We start from the raw sequence: 23249 nt of genomic DNA, 5'->3' as shown, positions 1-23249 counted from the left end.
ATATTTTTAGTAGAGACGGGGTTTCACCGTGTTAGCCAGGATGGTCTCGATCTCCTGACCTCGTGATCCGCCCATCTCGGCCTCCCAAAGTGCTGGGATTACAGGCTTGAGCCACCGCGCCTGGCTTGTTTTTCTTTTAAGAGACAGGTTCTTGCTCTGTCACCCAGGCTGGAATGCAGTGATGCTTTCATAGCTCAATGTAACCTCAAACCTGAGCTCAAGTCATCCTCTCATCTCAGCTTCTGGAGTAGCTAGGACTATAGGTGCATGTCACCATGCCCAACTAAGTTTTTTGTTTGTTTGTTTTGCTTTTTGAGACAGAGTCTCGCTCTGTTGCCCAGGCTGGGGTGCAATGGTTGGATCTCAGCTCACTATAAGCTCTGCCTCCCGGGTTCACGCCATTCTCCTGCCTCAGCTCCCGAGTAGCTGGGACTACAGGCGCCCGCCACCTAGCCCGGCTAGTTTTTTGTATTTTTTAGTAGAGACGGGGTTTCACCGGGTTAGCCAGGATGGTCTCGATCTCCTGACCTAGTGATCTGCCCATCTCGGCCTCCCAAAGTGCTGGGATTGCAGGCTTGAGCCACCGCGCCCGGCCTAAGTTTTTTAATTTTATTTTTTGTACGGATGAGGTCTCACACTATGTTGCCCACGTTGGTCTTCAACTCCTGGCCTCAAGGGATCCTCCTGCTCTGACCTTCCAAACAGCTGGGATTACAGGCGTGAGTCACTATGCCTGGCCAAAACGTTTTCAGGAAATGTAATTATTTTTTCTTTTGCTGCTTTGGTGTCATATCCAGGAAACCAATCCAGTGTCATGAAGCTTTCCCCTATATTTTCTAAGAGTTCCATAGTTTGTTATTAGATTTAGATCTCTATGGAGTTAATTTTTGCCTATGATGCTAGGTAAAGGTCCAACTTCATTCTTTTTTGCATGTGGATATCCAGTTTTCCCAGTACCATTTGTTGATGAGACTATCCTTTCCTCACTGAATGGTCTTGGCACCTTTGTTGAAGATCATTTGATCCCATATCTAAGGGCTTATTTCTGGGCTCACTGTTCCATTCTATTTATCTATCTTATGCCAATACCACCGTTTTAATTACTGTGTCTTTGTAGTAAGTTTTAAAATCAGGAAGCATGAGACCTCTAACTTTTTTAAAATTCAAGACTGTTTTGGTTTTTCAGGATTCCTTAAGATTTTCTATTTCTGCAAAATCAACATTAGGGTTTTGACAGGACTGTACTGAATCTGTAGATTGTTTGGGGTAGTATTGACATATTAAAAATATTAAGTCTTCCATGAACACAGGATGTCTGTGTTTGATACTTTGTAGTGCCTTGTTTTGATTCCCTTCTCCTCTCCTTTTGCATTGTAGGAAAATAGGCTGTTGCATGGCCAAGAGTGTCTGATGCCATCTTGAAACAAAACTACCATGATGACTGGTGGTTGGCCCCTCCACAGCAAGGTGTTTTGCAGTAAGGTCTTTAAACAATGCCTATAGCACAGAAAACCCCTCATAAAGATGCTATCAAACTTCCCCAGTGGTCACGTCTTGACAAGAAAGTCTGAAGGTATGACCAGCTGCACATGTTTTATCCCAAAAGCTTGCTATATAAAGAATATCTCTAGGAGGCTGAGGTGGGTAGATTCCCAGAGCTCAGGAGTTCGAGACCAGCCTGGTCAATATAGCGAAACCCTGTCTCTACAAAATTAGCCAGGAATGAATGAATGAATGAATACTTTCTGGATGGCAGGTGTGGACAGCCACCCGAGACATTGCTTCTATTTTTAAGTTCCTATAAAATATTTCTCTCTGAGAAACTGGATTTGTCAGCCTCTTTCTTTGGCCTCTGAGTTTCCTCAGCTTTTGGGGGTAGGTTTGCATATGGCTGTTCAGATTCTACAAATTTTTTGTTTGTTTCCATAGGAATTACAAATAGTATCTTAGAATTATGACATTCTATCTTACATTGATAACAACTTCAGTCACATAAAAAAATGTTACTTCTTTACAGCTTCACCCCCTCTGTGTTATTGACGTCATTCACAAACTACGTTGTTATATACTGTGGCCATTAACATAGATTTGTAATTCTTAATGAATGTGTCTTTTAAATTCTGTAGGAAAAAAAGTAGAGTTACAAACCAAAATTATAATACTGTTTTTATATTTGCCCACGTATTACCTTTCTTTCTTTCTTTTTTTTTTTTTTTTTAAGATGGAATTTTGCTCTTGTTGCCCAAGCTGGAGGGCAATGGCGCGATCTTGGCTCACCACAACCTCCGCCTCCCGGGTTCAAGCGATGCTCCTACCTCAGCCTCCCGAGTAGCTGGGATTACAGGCCCATGCCACCATGTCCGACTAATTTTCTACTTTTAGTAGAGATGGGGTTTCTCCATGTTGGTCAGGCTGGTCTTGAACTCCCGACCTCAGGTGATCTGCTCGCTCTGTCCTCCCAAAGTGTGCTGGGATTACAGGTGTGACCCACCGTGCCTGGCCAATTTTATATTTTCCTATGGCTTTGAGTTACTATCTAGCATCCCTTCATTTCAGATTGAAGGATTCTTTTTAGCATTTCTGATACGGCAATTCTAGTGGTAATAAACTCCCTCCGCTTTTGTTTGGGAATGTTTTAATTTCTCCTTTATTTTTGAAAACAATTTTGCTGGATATGATTTTCAGGTGACTGTTCTCTTCTTTCATCATTTTAAATATATTATCCCACTGCCTTCTGGTCTGCAAGGTTTCTAGTGAGAAATCCACTGACAGTCTTACTGACCTTGTATGTGACCACTTTTCTCTTGCTGTTTTTAAGACTCTCTCTTATTTGACTTTAGACAGTTGATTACATTGTGTGTTGCTGTGGATCTCTTTGACTTTATCTTCTTCGGAGTTTACTGAATTTCTTGTACAGGCATTGTGGTCAACAATGGACTGCACATATTAAGATTATAATGGACTTGCTCTACACAGGTGTAGTATTTTAAAAAACCACTTACATGGTAAATGTAGTAAAAAAAATATTTACAGTACAAAGGTACACTGTAGTAGGTGTAGTAGGCCATACCATCTAGGTTTGTGTAAGTATACTCTATGATGTTTCACAACAACAAAACTGTCGAACAATGCTGATATAATGTGGCTCATGACCAAATCTCATGTCGAATTGTAATCCTCATGAGTTGGAAGAGGGGCCTGGTAGGAATCATGGGGGCAGACTTCCCCCTTGCTGTTCTCATGACAGTGAATGAGTTCTCATGAGATCTGGTTTTTTGAAAGTGTGTAGCACTTGCCCCTGTGCTCACTCGCTCTCTCCTGCCATCATGTGAAGACATGCTTGCTTCCCCTTTACCCTTCCACTTAGGACTATAAATTTCCTGAGATCTCCCCAGCCATGCCTCCTGTACAGCCTGTGGAACTGTGAGTCAATTAAACCTCTTTTCTTCATAAATTGCCTAGTCTCAGGTAGTTCTTTATAGCAGTGCAAGAGTTGACTACTACAAATGCTTTGCTCAGAATGTATCCTTGTTGTTAAGCAAAGCATGACTGTATTTGTATATCCATGTTGTTCCTCATATTTGTGAAGTTTTGGGCCATTATTTCTTTTTCTTTTTTGAGACAGAGTCTTGCTCTGTTGCCCGGGCTAGAGTGCAGTGGCCGGATCTCAGCTCACTGCAAGCTCCGCCTCCCGGGTTTATGCCATTCTCCTGCCTCAGCCTCTGGAGTAGCTGGGACTACAGGCGCCTGCCACCTCGCCCAGCTAGTTTTTTTTGTATTTTTAGTAGAGACGGGGTTTCACCGTGTTAGCCAGGATGGTCTCGATCTCCTGACCTCGTGATCCGCCCGTCTCGGCCTCCCAAAGTGCTGGGATTACAGGCTCATTATTTCTTTAATTAACATCTTTGCGCCTTTCGGAACTCTCATAGTGAATACATTGATCTGCTTGATGGTGTCCCATAAATCTCTTAGTCTCTGTTAACTTTTCTTCATTCTTTTTTCCTTTTGTCTTCAGACTCAATTTCAATTCATTTGCAGATTCTTTCTTCTGCTTGTTTGAGTCTACTGTTTAAGCCCTCTAGTAAATTTTTCAATTCCGTTGTATCTTCAATTACAGAATTTCTTTGGGTTTAAAAAGTAATTTCTACCACATTCTCAGTTTGTTCATATGTAGTTTTCATAATTTCCTTTAGTTGTTCGTTTTCTTTTAGTTTTTGAGTATATTTAACATAATTACTTTAAAGCCTTTGTCTAGTAAGGCACATATGTGTGTTTCTTCTAAGATAGTTTCTGGAGATTTTTTCTTTCTTGTAGGGGCGGGGTGTGTAGGGTCTCGCTGTTATCCAGGCTGGAGTACACTGGTGTGATCTTGGCTCACTGCAACCTCTGCTTCCTTGGCTCAGGTGATCCTCCCACCTCAGCCTCCCGACCATAGGTGTGCACTACCACGCCCAGCTACTTTTTTTTTTTTTGTATTTTTAGTAGAGATGGGGGTCTCACTATGTTGCCCAGGCTGGTCTTGAACTCCTGAGCTCAAGCAATCCACCTGCCTTGGCCTCTCAAACTGCTGGGATTACAGGTCTGAGACAGGGCACCCAGCCTTCTGTCTGTTTGTTTTAAATGGGATTTTGCTATGTTGCCCAGACCAGACTTGAACTGTTGGATTTAAGTAATGCTCCTGCATCAGCTTCCCAAGTAAGCTGGGATTATAGGTGTGTGCTATCATGCCTGCCTTCTTTGCATCTTTTGTTGAAAATTTGGAATGTGAAAAAACAGCCACCTCTCCTTATTTCTAGTGTTCTTATTTCTCCGCAGCTTCACGAGCATCTGTTGTTTCTTGACTTTTTAATAATTATTCTGACTGGCGTGAGATGGTATCTCATTGTGGTTTTGATTTGCATTTCTTTAATGATCAGTGATGTTCAAGTTCTCGCTGTTGCTCAGACTGGTCTTGAACTGCTGGGATCAAGTCATCTTCCCACTTGGGCCTCTCAAAGTGCTGGAATTATAGGCCTGAGCCACTGCCCCCTGCCTCAGTCAGGCATAAAAAAAAAAAATCACATTTTTCTAATTTCTCTGTTTAGTTTAAGCCAGGGGTGTCCAATCTTTTGGCTTCCCTGGGCCACACTGGAAGAAGAATTGTCTTGGGCCATATATAAAATATATTAACATTAACGATAGCTGGTGAGCTAAAAGAAAAAAAAATCACACAAAACCACTCAATGTTTTAAGAAAGTTTACGAATTTGTGTTGGGCTGCATTCAAAGCTGTCCTGGGCCGCATGCAGCCTGTGGGCTGTAGGTTGGATAGCTTAGTTTAAGCCACAGTATTAAACATGCAGCACACAATTAGTAATAAATACATGACAAAATTTGGCTCAGGCAAACAAGAAGGAAAGTGAAATCTATGGCAGAGATTTCACTCAAAGTATGGTCTGTGGCCCTCTGTTACCTGCGAAAGTCACAAAGAAATTTGATGTTACCCCACCACTTGTACTTTACAAGAGGATTAGTCCCCATGCATCAATAATTAAATGGGCTGGGTGCTGTGGCTCATGCCTGTAATCCCAGCACTTTGGGAGGGCAAGGCGGGCCGATCACTTGAGGTCAGAAGTTCAAAACAGCATGGCCAACATGGTGAAGCCCTGTCTCTACAAAAATACAAAAATTAGCTGGGCATGATGGCAGGTGCCTACAATTCCAGCTACTCAAATCGCTTGAACCCGGGAGGCAGAGGTTGTAGTGAGCTGAGATCATACCATTGCACTCCAGCCTGGGTGACAGAGTGAGACTCCCTCCCCCACCCCCAAAAAAGAAATATCTAAAAAAATCAAGCTAGTCCTTCACTACAGCCAATTCGAGGAGTGGTCAACAGCAATGAAATTTACCATCAAATTCTGACAATGAGTTATTTTCAAGATTAAAAATTAAGAATCTTAAAGAACCCCGAAAGACATATATGTTGCTCTTTTATTATCTTTGTTTTACAAGCACATTTTAATAAATTGTGTCATAGCTCATCTTTGTGGCAGTGGTATGATGGTAATTCTAAAGCAGGAAAAAACAGACTGCAAAGAGAGTCTCCAAGAATCTGTCATGTGTTAAATCAGTTAAGGAAGGTAAGTACCTGCTGTGTGCTGGACCCCTGTGCTCAGTATGAGGTTACTAAGATAAATCCCTGCCCTCTAGGAACTTGGTGTCTAAGGAGAAGCAATGTGTCAAGGTCCTTTCCCCTTGAGCTACGAATATGAAAATAAGTATATTTAGGTAGATAAATATATTTTATATACAGCAAGTGAGATGCCTGGACAAATTCTATAACCAAACACTGGATAACAGTGAAAATAAAGTACAAAATTTGCCAAAACAAAACTTATCACCTTTAGATGACACAAAAATCCCCAAGACTTTACCAGCATCATAAAGTTCACCTCTGTAGTAAATTTTAAAAAGAAGTCAAAACAAAGCACCTACAGTGTATTATTCCTACTTAAGAATTATCTTTCTTTGACATCTGTATGGCATAGTTACCAGGGACATGCTTCTTTCATTACATGAATAAAAGTATAATAATCATGTTTGTCAGATTCCTTACTTATAAATACTAGAACACTTAATACAAGGGGGTTTCATGAAGGACACAATTTTAAGAGGTCTCAAGGCACATAGGACAGAAATGATTTCACAGGCAAAGCTACAGTGGAGCCAATCCTGACTCCAGGTTCTTTTTCTTGAATGTATACATAGGAACTGTTAACATCCTGAAAAGTGGGTCTTCATCGCCCTAGTTGACAGATAAAAAGCTGACTGTTAATGGTCTGCATGTAACAGGCAGAAATGGTACTGCAGCAGCACTGAAGGTACTTTGAAAACTACTGCTTAAATTCAGGAGTGACCCAAGGCTTAATGTGTGTTGCACTGGCAATAAACAGACCATATTTATTCTTCAAGAAACACTGTTATTACTATTTTCCTTCAAGGAATTCTGGACTGTCAGCTCACTGTGTGGGAATGCCTCTGGTTAAAGTGTCTCAATTAAAAACTTAGCTGGAGACCATGTTTTAAGACTACAGAAATAAAACACAGTAGTACCAGCAATACAAGGAAGAGAATTATAATCTTTCATGCAGGTGAAATGGTCTTGAAGTTTAAACAATAGGTGGCTGTTGTGACACAAATTCTGTATTACTAAAAGTTAAGGCCATGCTAATTGCTATCTGACATCCTAACCTACTCAAAACAGAAACAGAGAACAAACAACCCAAATGGATAAGTGTAACTGTTTGTTAATGGTATCTACTTGCATACTTGACATTCTTTTTACCGAATTTTTAAAGCTCAAAACCAGGGTGCAGCAAATATGTGAGAACACAGTAGGGTTTAGTCTCCCTCGCTCTTGCTTTCTGCCTGCTCAGACCTCAGACTGTGGGCTGGTCACTGACCCTTATACTTCTTCTAGGCCAGGGTCCAGTACAACTGAGGGACCACGGTCACCCCTGCCCTGTGAACTTGGAGAGGACAATCTGAACTGCAGCCATCCACACTACTGTTGATGAGTCCAAGCTGTAGAGGCTCTACATGCACATGGAAGAACAGAAACAAGCTTCCACAACCATTGTGTCAGTCTGCATTCAAGGTGCTTAATTCAAGTCAGCATTTGCTAAGCACCTTTTCTGTACCAGGCCCTGTGCTAGATGCTCAAGATACACTTGCTCTCTCTCTCCCCCTCCCTCCCTCTCCAAAGTAGCTCTTATCTTCTAACAGTCAAAATCCCTCTCATAGGCTCACATTTTAGTTGCAGGCATAGAGACAACAAATTAATTAACATATTTCAGATCATGGTGATAAATGCAATGAAGAAAATAATGCTGAAAGACATAGTTCCTAACAAATCAATGGTCATCAATGAGAAGAAATGCTGTAAGAAAATGGGCATTTTTAATCCCCAAACTTCCATACTTCTGTGAACCCAGGCTGCCTCTTATATGAGGTTAAAGCAGATAATTGCTAAATTCCTTTCCGACTCAAAAATTCTATGATACCAGGCTTAACAAGAACATTTTCTGCTGACTTGATCACTCCCATTAAGTAGTTCAATAGTTTTGACTTTAAAATAACACTATTAAAATTTCAGTAAGGAAAAAGTACCATAAGGAGAAAAAACATGTATAGCACAGGAATTATTATAAAGCCAAAGGAAACATGGACACCCATTAAAAGGTAAGAAATGTAAATTTCCAATGCAATTACCAAGATATTTCTTACATTCCTTTGTATGCACTAGATTCTCAGTTCCCAATAAATCTGAAACATAATAGGTGCTCAATGTGTGTTTGTTGAACAAACAAATTCAGTTCCATCAATGATCAAAACATTCAACTCTCCAAGATTTCAGGCAATGGTATTACCTACTTGTGATAAAGACATAGTGGCTGGAAATCTTTATTACCTTCCTGGAGGGCAGTTAAGTGCCTGCCTTTTGCCTAATCAATTTAAATTCAATTCAGAATTTTCTTCTGGTGACAGTTTATTACCTTAATATATTTAAAAAAAAAAAAAAAAAAAAGCATTTTCTTTCTTTAGGGCTCAAAACCAGAAAGGTAATACCTGGGCTGGAGTGTTTGTAGTCACAGGAGATGGCGATTCACTAACTTTTGGCTCACTTGGGGACGCGGCTGACCCCTGTGACTCGTGACTCGCAGGCTGGTCTGGAGACAAAGCGTCACTGCTGTCTTCATCAAATGAGAAATCGCCCTGAGTGTGGGGATAGTCCTCCTTCCCAACGCCTAAAGAAAGAAATGATTTTTGACTTATGTTGGCTTTGGAATACCAAGCTTAATGTGAAGGAGGAAAACATTGTTTCCTATGAAAATTTATGAAGCTGCTTTAAAAAAAATTGAACACAATGTACTTCCCAGTGCAAGAACACACCACTAACCATGATGTATTCTTGGGTGAAAAAGAAAAATCAAACCTTCATTAGATTAAGACTTCGGGTCCAACTACCAGTTACATGAAGTACAAGTGCCAGGAATCTTAACACCTGGGGATGCAAATGCAGTCAGTAAAATCCACAATGTGGGACATGCTAGAGGACAAAACAAGCCTGTTTCTCAACAAATAAGTAGTAAGAAAAAAAAGAAGATCCACCCAATAGATTAAGATTTAAGAGAAATATCAGACAGAGGCCATGTGTGGACCTTGTTTGGATCCTGACAGGAAATCCAACTGTTAAAAAAAAAAAACACGTGACAGGCCGGGTGCGGTGGCTCATGCCTGTAATCCCAGCACTTTGGGAGGCCGAGGCGGGTGGATCATGAGGTCAGGAGATTGAGACCATCCTGGCTAACATGGTGAAAGCCTGTCTCTACTAAAAATAGAAAAAATTAGCTGAGCATGCTGGCAGGAGCCTGTAGTCCCAGCTACTTGGGAGGCTGAGGCAGGAGAATGGCGTGAACCTGAGAGGAGGAGCTTACAGTATGCTGAGATCACACCACTGCACTCCAGCCTGGGAGACAGAGCCAGACCCCATCTCAAAAAAAACAACAAAACCAAAAAACAAAACACGTGATAAGGAGGAAAATGGGGCCACGACTAGGTGTATGTTGATAAGTTCCCACTTTAGGGAGCAACCCAGCTACACTGACATCTCACATGATTTTTTCTTTTTTTCTGCTCAAGCTTATGCCAGAAATAAAAAGAGAAACATCAGTAACTAAGTGTGATAAGACCAGGATAAAATGGAGAGATACTACCATTCTGTACTCATCTGCTATTCACCTTGCTGAACTAACACTGAACATGCTATTTATATTTCCTAGAAGTAGACAGAAATAAAGTTAGTAAAAATATTAAACAGAAACTAAGTTTAACTTAGAAAATTATTTCAATAATAATGCTACTTAGTCAGCAAGCAATTTTGAAAAGTTAATATCCTATCTTAAAAACTGTTGTCATTTTCATCACCCCTGGGGACTTCCTATTTTGCACTGGTATGACTTTAAAGCTTAGGCAATTTGTAGTCAAGATGTCTAAGCAGTACAATCAACCATGATTCCATGCAGTCCTAAAGAGATGGACCCCAAAAGGTGAGATGAAATCAAGAATGTACGAATTAAACCTCAGACTTAACAAGGGAATCTGTTAATCGGCGGCAGATAACTAGACTTATAATATGTAATGAAATGACAGTAACAGAAATCACTCTAAGTGTTAATTTCTAATTAACCCAGAAAACAATACTCACGATTGGTACTAGCCTTTAAATTATATTTGTTTTATCTAAAATTTCCAAGTTTCTCTTTCTCCCCCCAAACAGTAAATTTTTAGTCTTGCCTATAATTGCTTCTTTAACACTGGAGTCCACAGGAAGGATGTTTTTCTCTACCAGCTCCATAGGACCAGGTCTTTGAGCAATCTTTTCATTCAGATCATCTGCTAGTCGAGCTCTTTTCAACTTCATCTGAGTAGCCTGCAGGGATGGCTCTGCAAATGTTTCTAAAAAAGGAAACACAATTTTAACCATTACTCGAATTACTATTTCTATTCCATAATGTTATTTCAGGCCAACTAACTGAATTTAAACCGATTTAGACATATTTTTGTGTTCTCGACATATTTATGGAAAGAGAAAATGACTGTTTAAGAACGTTCCAGTATGCATTTTGTATTTTTTAGTTCTGGATAGCTTTACTTTCTCTATGTAATTTGGATGCCCACAGACTTAAATTAACAGGACCTTAAACCAAAGGGTACTGCTATTGTTTGTTTACGGTGGGAGGGTCAAATTCACATTTATTAGGTATTGGAGATACAGAGGATGAGCGAGACAGATGTGGCCCACGGTTCAAGAAGTTGACAGTTCTGGATTTGGCTTCATTGGAAAGTCAATTCTTAGAAGGGAGACACTGCCTCTTAGGCTTATAAGCTTCTCTTCAGAGGTCAATAGGAAGAGCTATCATTCATATTCTTGAATTGATCCCCTGTGTCTCGGTCGGTCATCATAATTAAGAATTTGCGTTTATTTCTGGATATATATCCTTGTGTCTGTTAGGAACATTCAACTATAATACACAGTAATTAATGGTTGTATAGAGGCATCAACTCATCTACTTACAACTGCATAAAATTGGTATAACCAATGTAAAACTATAAATACCATAATTCATCCATCTGCTTCATTCTGTCATACTTGTATTCCTGGTAACTCTTGTTAATGTTTTATCCATTGTTCTAAGAAATGTTTAGAAATGATGAAAAATAATGATGTGGTGTCTATCCAAATTTGGAGTTGAAAGTTGCTTGCCTCTTAAGTCATACAGTAGAAGGTCTTTTAATGAAACTCCCCGTATGTCGGCGTAGGATGAACTGATATTCTTTATTCTGCAAGTATTAATAGAATGTTCTCGTGAAGCCCAAGGCTCACTGAAAGCACATGGCTAGGAGGTTACCCTGCAGCACATCTGTGCAGCTTCTCTATCCACCAGCTGAGCTGTATGCTTGCCAAAAGTGAGCCTTGATTGTCCACAAAATGATTCATATCTGTTGTGACTGCTATTGTGAGTGAATACAAAATTTAACTAAATGTTATGAGAAAATGATAAAACTTCAAAAAATAGAAGATCATTTCTTGGAAACGTAAATGCTTTGGAAAGATATGATAAAGGTGAGTAATTAAAAAAATCACTGTCAAATTTGTTTGGGCAATTAACAACTGCAAGAAATTTGAGAAAAAGGTTGTGAAATCTAGGATTTTAAAGCTCAGATTGATGTAAACTCCATTCATTAAAGTCTTACCCAAAGAGAAGGCCCTAGCACAATGTTGGAATATTGGTAAACAAATGTAGACATCTACAGGTTAAAATGTGTGTCCATCTCATTTTTATCATTTTCCCATACAACCAACTGTGGCCCCAATCTTCTGACATAACACTTGTAACCATACAAGATGATCGCTGGGGAGAATCAGAACATAAGAATCACTCTCAGGTTGGTATTTCAATGCTTCTGGTTAAGATCTAGGTAGGACAGACTTCTGTCCTTCTCCTCTCTTACATTACTACCACCTAAGTGATAGCAATATGTATGGAAAGAAAATATTCCCAAGTAAGTAGAGCCTGGAATTTTGGTACGTTTCTGTTACTGGTCTTATTACCTCTATCCCCATGACTGAGGCTGAAGTTTAGCTGCTGAACTTCAGGAAGTAATTTAGACCCTTGCCTGCCAAATATCCAATCCAATCAAAATTGGGTTAATGTTAAAATACAGTTGGGAGTGGTGGTGGTTTTAAGATACTTTTAAAAATAAAATGACATTCTTTCTTATTTCAAAATCCCAACTTAAGAACAGATGTCCTAAAACATCACTTATGGTTCATTCATAAATAGTTAGATTTTTAAATGGTGGGTAGTCGTTAAAAAAAAGATTTCTTTTGAGAGTTAAATGTATTTTCCTTGATTTTAATTATATTAATAAAGCTTGTTACAGTTAGAAGACAAATTGAAACAGATAGCATTGTTACTACAAAAATGTCCCTTATAGGTCAAGATGTTTTCAGGCAAAGAAGCAACCACTTACTTGGCTACTTACCAGTAAACTTGCTTCTTTGAAGATTCACTTATCCCTGACTGGTAGCTGCTCTACCCTACTACTGGAGTTCTGGAAAAGCCTTTTTAGTCCAGCGGACTTCTGAGAACACAACCCAAAGTAGAGAAAGGGACATACCTCTCACCTCCTGCCCCTGGAATGAGGAGGACAGCCATATAATCAAAGATTCTTTACAATAGAAGAGCCCCTACTTGAGGTCGTAGAGACCACCTTAATGCTTGGAAGTTCTTTACCACATCCTTAATATTGAGTTTTTTCTCTCTCATAGCAGTCTGTTTACTCCCCACAGAGCTCTTCTCACAATCTGTAATTCACTTGTTTTGCTTATTTGTTAGCAAAACTAGACTACAAGCTCCGTGAAGTCAGGCATCCATCTGTCTCGCTCACTTGTTGGGTCTCTGTAGTCTAGCACACTGGCCAATGAAGGAACACCTCTAATAATGGTAGCCATATCACCTCGTGAAGATTTCATTTCTGGACATGTCTGACCTTTAAGATATTATTTCTTATGTTGACCTACAATCTAATACTTGGTAATCTCGACCTAACTTAATACTAACTCTAATACTATCATTAGGCCCAGAGAACAAACCTCCCTTCTACCTGACCATTGTCTCTCAATGTCTGAGAAGTTTTCAGACTGTTTCCGTATCTTCTCAATACTTAACAGACCCAAGGCTACCAAAGACTCAAGCTTCTAGTCTTAATAAATTCGTTGGAGAAGCAAAACAATGAAAGAAAATGTAACTTGGGAGTTGATGGTGGAGAGGTATAAGCTTTCGAGAATGCTTTGCCTTTAGAGAGAAAAACATCCTGGCCTGACCCATGTGTTAACCAAAGATGTAACGGAACTGTCCTTACCAGCCTCGTAAGTGATGAAGCTAGATGGCTGAGATCATTTGGCGGAGGTGGGTGGGGGGTGCTAATGGTCAGCTCGAGGTGGTTTGTTGTGGGTAAGTGGCAATAAAGAGAAAACGTTGGTGTGGAACTGTCCTTACCAGCCTCGTATGTGATGAGGTTAGACGACTGAGATCATTTGGCGGAGGGGGTGGGAGGTGCTAATGGTCAGCTCAAGGTGGCTTGTTGTGAGTAAGTGGCAATAAAGAGAAAACGTTGGGTGTGGAACTATACCAGGAAGACACAGACAAGGTCCAAGTAGTTGAAAATCTAGGGTTAGACTTGGGCTATTGCATTCTTTAGGACTTAAAAACTGGATATATGTTCCTCACTGGACATATATCCACTTTAGATGGGGTCCTCTGGACACTAATTTTTTTAATGTAACTGTATAGTAGAGGCATCTGTGGTACCAGCTGGTGTGGAAGTGTTAGTCCATTAATTGGTTATGTGAAGAATCAAAGTTTCCCTGTGTATCTAACATAATGTTTTAGCTTTGGGTCTTCATGTTGCTATCCAGTTTGGAGGAAGTAAGGCTGTGGGGTAAAAAGTTATTCAAATGGGAATAAACAGAAATGGTGAAATTCTCACTTCTTTTCTTGAAAAAATACAGCAAATTAAGAAGAAATAAATCCTTTACCTTCTAAAATGTGCATCCTGACAAGCTCAGAACGATCTGGTCGACTCCGAATCTTGTGTTTCAAAAGTTTTCGGTCTTTAAAAGAAAAAAAGTTGTTACCATAGAGAAAATATTATATTATTGTAGGGTTGTGGATTTATAGAGCTGGTTGTTTGAAAGCACTCTATTTACGAAGCTACTAACACCACGCATTATGATGGGCCAGGGAGCGTGTTTTTGAGAGGTCGCAGGAGTAGAGAAATTAGCAACTTAGAAAATAACGAATATAGTGCGCCCAACAGCATTGATTTTAAAGTGTACAGCCTTCTAAAATTGTTACAGGACTTTGCGAAAGAAGTAACGTGTGGTAATAAACTAAGCACTTTCATAAAAATCTCTTTACAACTTAGATCAATGCGAGATGGAAGCAGGTCCATGCTTTTGAGAGAGGTAATTATAAGTTTGTAATTTTTTAATAGAACATAGGATTTTAAATCACTTATATCACAAATCAATAAAATCTATACTCGGCTCAGGTCCAGTAAACAATCCACGCTAGATAACAATTTTCGCTAAAAGTACTAATGTCATTTCTTTGTAACGTTCATATCTTGATCAGAATTCTTTTAATTACGAAATGTATTCAATTCAACTCTTAAGGAAGAAAGCCTTAATATAGGTTTTATAAGACTGTAAGAGATCATTATTGCATGCTAGAAAATTTTAAAAAAATTTTGGAATATATTTAATTCATGTTGCATGATAGAAATTTTCCCCAAAACAAACAAAATGAATGAATATTCATAATGGCATTTTTAAAGAAAAATCTTAACAATTATCATGTGCAAGTATGATGGTGCCATCTTAAAGAATAAAGCAGAGTTGAATGTAGCAATGTTTTCTGATTTAGCCATATTCCCCTACCGTTGGTCAAATGTACAGGTAACAGAGACCCAGTAGGGAAATCACCAAAGGATCTGGTATCAGCACATCCTTGGCTGTCTCTCTGCAGGGGTAACAAATGACAAAATTACCCCTCTTATGCCTCTAAAAACTGTTGTTATGCTCTGAGAGCAAGAAAGCGAAGAAGTATGATTTGTCATTTTTGTACAAAACTAGTAACTGGTTTTAAAAGAACAAAATTTGAATGTCATGTATTTTCTACAAACCTCCAGATCAAACTGTCCCAGAGTAAATGTTCTCTATGCCATGTATCCTGAAAATACACTATTTTTTTCTCTATTGACACATTTAGGAGTAAGACTGCTACTTGTACACAGGTATTTTAGAACAGAGGGAGAGGAGGAGAGAGAAGTAGAACATTTTAAAATGAAATGTCTTACTCTGGCTCGTTCCAAGCTTTTTATCTGTTCATGGAATGCCGCTGGGCTCTTCAAAGCTGTGAGAAAAGAAATGGGTTCCACAGTATAAATGGAGTTCATACCTCAATCCAATGTTATAGTATATCATGTTGACAATCCTATTATTAATAGATCACATCTACAGTTCCATTAATTTACTAGTTCCATTAGGAGACCCACAAAATTTGAAATCTTAAATGTTACAAGATAAAAATTATGTATTTCACAAATAAAGTAGACATTTAAAACACAGTTGTATACAAAATGACAATGCAAATAGCAGCTCAGACTAGTTCTGACTACTCATAGCAAATCTCCATTGCCAAGGGGACTGTCTGATGACCCCTTGATGAGTCTTTGCTCTTAATGGTCATATAAGCTATAGAAAAAGTCCATATATCCTTGGGAGTGATGTAACCTTGAACATCACACTGCACTTTGTGTCCAACAGATTTGCGGTATCATTTATTTAGAGCCCATAACAGGCTCTGTGCTTAACCAAGGCTATGTTGCTATTGGTCCCTGCAATAAGCTTACAAGGTAGGTATAAGCCCCAGTGCAGGTGAAAGGCGTAAGCGAATTCTTGAGGCCATACAACCAGATGGTGGTCAAAGTGGTATTTAAATCTAGAATTTTGAATTTGAAAGGTTCATGCTCTTTCTACCATACCACAGGGCAACTCACTGTAAAGACACAGTGACTCCTTAATATGCTAACTGCTGGTAAATCAAATATTCTGGAATCCCAGTGTGAGGGTAAGCAGTGCTTACCAAAACATTACCTACAACAGTATTCTATCAATTATCTTTGCAAAATCTTGTCTGCGTATGTCCACCATTGCCTGGTAACACCCTGCACTTACAAGCATGCGCAGTCAGATGAGCGGATGGGATAGAGGACCGGGATTCCTTGGGCTGTCACTTCCAAGACTTGACCAATCAGCTCTTACAGCATTATTTTCAGCTCTGGCACATGAAGCACCACAGAGACTCCCAGGAGCCCAGTCCAATCAGGTTTGGCTGAGGACCAGCCCCCAAAAGCAGATTAGAGCTGGCCTAGCAGTGGTGTCTTAAATATCCTAATTTGATCCTTTTTGATTGATTGGTTCATAGTCAGGAATGTGGTGGTGGAGAAATCTGGCAGATTATCAAAGCACCTTTTGACTATCACAATGCTAGATTTAAAATATTGAGATTCTCGATTAATAGTAGTCCAGAAAAAAAAGGTTTTACTGGGAAAAATATATACTAAAGAGAAAAATCATTCCATATCACAAACCAAGAAAACAGTTTATCATAGCCGTGATTCAGAAGACTGGATAGCATAAATTAATTTTGTAATTTCTTTCTAGTGTTTTGAAACTGAGTAAGTTACCTCTTGGAAAGGTCAATTTTTACACAAAATCCAGATACACAATCCTAATGGCCTACACAAAACGGCCATTCCTCCCCACTAAAATATAAAACCACCTCCAAACTTGGTGACTAAAGGTAAAGAAAACAACTAGAACAAACATTCTAAAATTAATCAACTCTGAAAAATTTGTGAAAGGAACAAACCCTAGGGATACTAAGGAAATATCTGTACTTGAGCCAAAAATATGAATTATAAATGGAATGTTTATCAGTCCTGTAACTGAGATACATTTAATTACTGTATATAGATCATAGCATAGCACTAAATATAATTAATTGGAATTAAATAAGTCTAAGTAAAAGTTATAAATTGATTTTATGTTTTTTGGCAAGTCTAATGAATTTCAAATCTATTAGTATAGCGATTACTTTAGTCATTTCAAACACTAAAACAAATATTAAAGTTTAAAGAAAGAATGAATGTTAGCCTTATTACAGTGTAAAAGTGTTCTCTGTGTAAGATAAAATTCAAGTCCCTCTTTTAAACTGCATCTGGTTTTTAAAATGTATTCTAAATGATACACTTAGGTGCCTCATTTTTCCTTGGAAATTCATTTGGTAATTGTTGATTAAATGGATACAACTGAAAGCAGAGCAAGATGCAGGCTCTTCTTGGACACGCCCTTCATGTTCTGTCACGTTAGGGATGGCAGTGATGGTATAAATCTTACGTGGCATGATGCCCTGGTCCACTAGTTGTTCTCTCGTCCTCCTTTGTTGAAGCCTCAGCTGGAGCACTGTGAAAAGGAAATAATCACCATTAGAGTTTATCAGCAACTGTGGGATCCAATTTATGTGATTCCAGAGGAGACGCAGTTAAGCTTTACCAAGCATCTTCTATTTCACAATTAAACAAGAAGGATATTACCTGGCACCACGTAAGTTGTAAAAGGGAAATTATTTTGTAATTTCTGCCTGTTTAGTGAACACTAAAGTTTACACAGCATAAATGTTTTGTTTAGTTTATCCTAGTTTGATGACCAAAGCTATGTATTTGTTGTTTAAAACATTCATAGTACTCAAGAAAATAAACAAAAATAGTTGGTTTATACATTAAGACTTGCTAATAAATCTAATTCATAGAAATAAGAGACGTGAAATTCTTTGACACATCTTAGTTTTTTTAAAAAAGCAAATTAATAGCAAAATTTATTTTAAGGAAAGACTGACTATAAACAGCTTTAAGGAGGGCTGCTTGTGTAATAAAAATTGGACCTATGAGATATTCCTAATGACCCAAAGGGAAATTTCTAAATTAGGAATTTAAAGTTTAGTAATCTTTGCACAAACATAATACCATATCTCAGTCTGTAAGTTCTAAGAAAGTCACAAATCAATTGACACCTTATTATTTTAATAAAAGTAAATTATTAGAACTGGCAGAGAACAAGATACACATTATGAAATGCAGACATCCAGTTTGCCAAATTTAATAAAAAAATTAATTTTTTCTAGTTTTCTCAAGCAGATTCGTTTTATAAGCATCTACATATTTTTATGTGGAAAATGAGACTATTTCAAAATAAGGGAAATACAGGAGGTGACTCTGAAAAATAGTTTTCTTGCTTTGCTTTACATTCAAACCAAGTTTCCATTGTGATTTTAAGTTGCCACTTTGATTTTGTTTCAAACCATGGATGAAAACCAAGATTAGAATGATTAAGAGTCTGCTTAAGGGTTGTCAATATGCTTTAAAAAATTACTTATGTGCCTTTCTTAAACGGTGGAAAGAGAAGACAGAATTTTCTAGTGAGTGGTGATGGCTGGAATGAGAGGCTCAAATGCAGTGCGCATGGGGTCTCCTCCTTAAAATAAAACCCTGAGGCCTGCAAACGCAGGCACGTGGCCTCATCCCTTGTTTTTCAGTTGGTCTTGTGCTGACTGCAGAGCAGAGCAGTCTTAGGTAAAGTTCAGAAAGAATCTAAGTTGTCACATGGCTTTTAAAAATATTTTATCATTGTTTGATATGAATGTCATCATCTATCAGATACAGAAATAGGTTTCGGTTTTTGTTTGGTTTGGGGCCAAAGGATCACAAAGCTTCATTGATACCTATTTAGAACTGAAGCAACTGATAAAGATTCTGCTACACAAAGCAAAAGAAATAAAATTTCTTTAAAAAAGATACGCACATTCCTGACATTAAGATGTTCTGTGATACTTTGAATCAATTGTGCTCAATCAGAAAGATCTTTTTCCTAAGTTGATGGAGGATAGTATGTTCCCACTGTACTTTACTAGGAACAAAATAACCAAGGAGCTGACCTGTGCGTAGTACAGCACCCAAAGACCTGTGTACTTTAACATTCTTCTAGGAATGCTAAAGTAAATGCTTGTCTGCATTTAAGATAATCATATTCAAGAAGCAGAATCTCAAGAAAAAGACAACTGAGAGGAGAAAAGGGTTAGAACAGTTCTCCAGTTCAAAGGTTGATACTTCTGGAACATGGGGGTCCATGTCTGTTGGAGAACCTCCAGTAGGAAAATCTTTCCTTTCTCCCAAGGGAATCCTCAAAAGAGTAAAAAACAAAGAGTAATGAAAACATCAATGGCCCCCTTTTTGGTTTAAAACAAAAACCAAACAAAGCACACATTTGTGAGACAAATCTATCAGACATAATACGTTTTTTGGGTGAATGACATCTTTGAATGATGCATACATCTGCAACAACTTGATTTGCAAACCAACACTCTGATGACAACAGCTGGTTAGTCTTAGAAGCATCTCTTGATTGTACATTGGTCATTTCAGGTGCCTTCATTTACCAGGACAGCAATCCTGTCAGCTGTAATCATCTATGACCAGAAATCACACTTTCATGCCAACATGGAAAAAGGTACCTGCTATCAGGAGGGTAACACACAACATGGATGCATGTCACTCCCATCTGTTTCTACTTCCAACACTTCTGACACCAGATGTGTGGGTTTTTTCCCTCATACCAACCAGTTCTCCAACTCTGGATGCCCAACTGGGTGTCCAATGATTCAATTCTAACACTAGGTACCTGGAGTTAGTGTCAGATCCTACAAGTTAAAGGGCTCTATCCCCAGAGACTGCCCTCACTTCAGATGCCAACTGTTAGTCCAAACCACTCAGACTTTTGACCAGTGAATTATAAAGTTGGGAGGTTCCTATAATCCCCTCCCCAGGTTTGATAATTTGCTAGAACAGCTCACAGAACTCAGGAAGGCACTTTATCTATTATTAGTAGTTTATTATAAAGGATATAACTCAGACACAGCTAAATGGAAGAGACACATAGGGCATGGGAGAAGGGGCACAGAGCTCCCATGCCCTCTCTAGGTACACCACCTTTCCTCTGGCCATGCCTTGGTCTTTCTGGTGATCAGCCCCTATCTGGAAGCTACCTAAAGGCTTTCAACTACCTGTCATCTCAGTAGCATACAAAAATCACTCTCATCACTCTAGAGTCCAAGGATCTTAGAAAGAAACTCTTTGTCAAGAACTAGCGACTAAGACCAAATGTATAACAAATGATGCTCCTATTACTCAGGACATTTAGGAGAACTTTAGGAGTTCTGTGCCAGGAACCCGAGAGAGAGAACACATATACATTTCTAATTGTATTCACAATATCGTAGACACCAACCACTAATTATTAAAATAAAACAAAAAATTTGTGTTTTCTATGTGGCCAAATAAGCAACCAAACAATCGTACTTATACTGCTTGAAGGTAGGAGAATAATTTCCCCAATTAATGCTCTCATCATTGCCTATATAACTTTCCCAAGAAGCAAGAACCTCCCAATACAAGTATTATTCAAAGCAGCTGTGGCCATCAGCCTCCCCCAGGCACATTCATTTATTTAGAGCATATCTGTTAGGTGTCTGGGTACTGCATGGGGTAAAAATCCATGGGAAAGAGCAGCAGCAGTAGCTGTAAACGGATCTTTTTAAAGCGATGTTAGGAAGAACATGAATGGGAGGGGAGGCAGAATTGCAAGTAACTAGCCATTCTGTTAAGTATGTTCATTACTCAGTTTTTTTTTTTTTTTTTTTAGCTTTTATCTGCACCCATAGGTGGACAGTACTGGACATATTATATTGAATATGAGGCACTATGCCCTAGCAAGAGCTCAGGTACATTGCTACTTTGGGTTAGTATTAAAACACAATTATACTTTGGGAGGCCAGGATGAGACGGGCAGATCACTTGAGGTCAGGAGTTTGAGACCAGCCTGGCCAACATGGTGAAACCTGTCTCTACTGAAAATACAAAAACTAGCCAGGCAAGGTGGCAGATGCCTGTAATCCCAGCTACTCAGGAGGCTGAGGCAGAAGAATCATTTGAACCCAGTGAGCTGAGATCGTGCCATTGCACTCCAGCCTGGGCAACAGAGCGATACTCTGTCTCGAAACAGAAACACACAATTATAGTATTATTTGTTGATGTCAACTAAAACCAGTTATTCACAATTGACACATGCTATTCTGAGAGCAACTACTACTTATAAAAAGTACCAATCATATAGGTATAGACTCATAATTTTAGCAGATATCAAACTTGCTTTCAGAACTTCTGTTCATCAAATTAGTAACAAAATTAACGTATAAGTCAGAGCAGATATCTGCACCTTAGACGGAGACCATCCAAGGCCAGGAAGAACACGGCTTGAATGATACAGACAGCTTAACTGTCATGCCACACAGAAGTTAGGCAGAATGTGCTGGTGCTTATTCAGAACTGAGGAAGGGGTAAGGGACCCTGAAAACAGAGGACCAGACTCTTTTAATGATCAGAGAGGCATTTACGGTTGTGGGATCAGGAATGCTTTATCAAGTTTTCCTGGGACCTTCATGGATTAAGCCTGGAGACCTTCTTCCTCCCTTTTCAGCCTCCATGCTCACCCTCCATGTTTATATCTGCATGGAGGGAAAAAAGGCTTAGATCACTGAATGTCACTCAACCTTGCACTGTTGTCTGACACACTGTGCTTGTGTTGACAAGATTTCATATCTGTAGCTGCAACCAAAGACTAGACACTGGCCTGGTACTGCTTTCCTGTGGCAGAGGCAGTCTGGCAACGGCCTCATGTGTCAAAACTGAACCCAAGAGCATTCTCTCCTGGTGACTTGTTGAGTGGATGAACCGTACTATTGGGTTGACATCATAGCCTCCATCCTCTTAGTAAGTTGAGTAACATTCAGTATCTTCCATGGCCATTTTGCAAATAGTAGCATGCAAGAAAAGGATACACGTACAAACTATAGAATCCTCACGGGAATAAATAGTTCAAAACACTGTGTACATCCTTTCAGAAACAAAGGACATAAGTAATAACGAGAAATAGACTTCATGTTACAATTACATTTGAACATTTTTAAAGAATATTAATTTTGAAAAAGGTAAAGGCTAAACAATCCAACACATGGTCCTAAGAAATCCTGAAGTTTAGAATCATGGTTTAAAACAGGGTATAAACCTGTTTCATTTTGTCAAAGGTGGGGGCAGATATAAAACAGCATATCTCATACAGGTAGCATTGTATTCTCTGGGCAAAACATTAACCCCAAGTTGAGAATTCTACAGTAGTTGTATATTTCCAGATGACAAAACTCACAAGAGGCAGGCAAAGCACCCTCATGGATGGAGGGAGATGAGGTTATAAATCCATTTACTTCTGTACGTATCCCATCTTTCCTAACTAGCCTAGGTCCCAGGAATTTTTATTAAAAAAATCTTTTCACACATGATAAGGGCCAAATATGTTCATTACACAAAATATGGAAATAGAAAACAGTAGGATAAAAAACTAGAAAATCACCGATAATATCATCCAGAGACACACAACTAGAGTTACCACATATTTCCTGTCTTTAAGCATAAATTTTGATTCTCTGCTTCTACATACTCCAATCACTCTGTAACTACAATGATAAATATTATTTTAGTGGCTACATAAAATATTCTGTTAGGTGGATATGGCATAGTTTACTAAATAGTCCCTGCTTATCACTTGTTTCCAGTTTTTTAACTATAAAAAATGCTGTGGTGGAATTTTTGTGTAGAAATTCCTCATTTCAGTTATTCCTTTAATTTGAATTCTTAAAAGGAAGACTATTCCAACGTAATCTATATAAAGCATGATCATAAAGTAATGAGACTAATTTCCTCATGTATTAACTGTCATCTTTTGCAATTGTAGGAGACATCTGTGAACATGGATACAGGTGGCTATTTCATTTAGAGAAAAAAATTTAATTACTGAATTATGATCTTTTATCTCTTAGGGCTAACATTTACAGTTTCCTGTTCCATTTCAATAAGGTTTTAAAGGGTGCATAATTTTGAATTTATTTATTTATTTATATTTATTTATTTATT

The 23249-nt window shown here is 38.6% G+C and overlaps 1 protein-coding gene across 6 annotated transcripts in view; it reads right to left on the bottom strand.

Annotated features, from left to right (window-relative positions):
* MRTFB (myocardin related transcription factor B) overlaps positions 1-23249 on the bottom strand; it is a 135066-nt gene that overhangs the window by 44827 nt on the left and 66990 nt on the right. For 4 of the 6 annotated variants that reach the window (XM_017864530.1, XM_017864531.1, XM_017864527.1 and 1 more), the window contains 5 exons: positions 17569-17634; positions 15465-15520; positions 14143-14217; positions 10335-10496; positions 8607-8785 (listed from right to left, as the gene is read on the bottom strand). In XM_017864530.1, coding sequence (XP_017720019.1) covers positions 8607-8785; positions 10335-10496; positions 14143-14158 — 357 coding nt within the window. In that variant the 5' untranslated portion in view covers positions 14159-14217; positions 15465-15520; positions 17569-17634. Of the gene's footprint in view, positions 1-8606; positions 8786-10334; positions 10497-14142; positions 14218-15442; positions 15521-17568; positions 17635-23249 lie in introns of all 6 variants that reach the window. The other 2 variants (XM_017864532.1, XM_017864533.1) reach the window with 1 other exon arrangement.

This window comes from Rhinopithecus bieti, unplaced genomic scaffold, assembly GCF_001698545.2.
Source record: "Rhinopithecus bieti isolate Rb0 unplaced genomic scaffold, ASM169854v2 scaffold_76910, whole genome shotgun sequence".
NCBI lineage: Eukaryota > Metazoa > Chordata > Mammalia > Primates > Cercopithecidae > Rhinopithecus > Rhinopithecus bieti.
The sequence above is the reverse complement of the archived record's forward strand: the minus strand, read 5'-3'. Positions and strand labels throughout refer to the sequence as shown.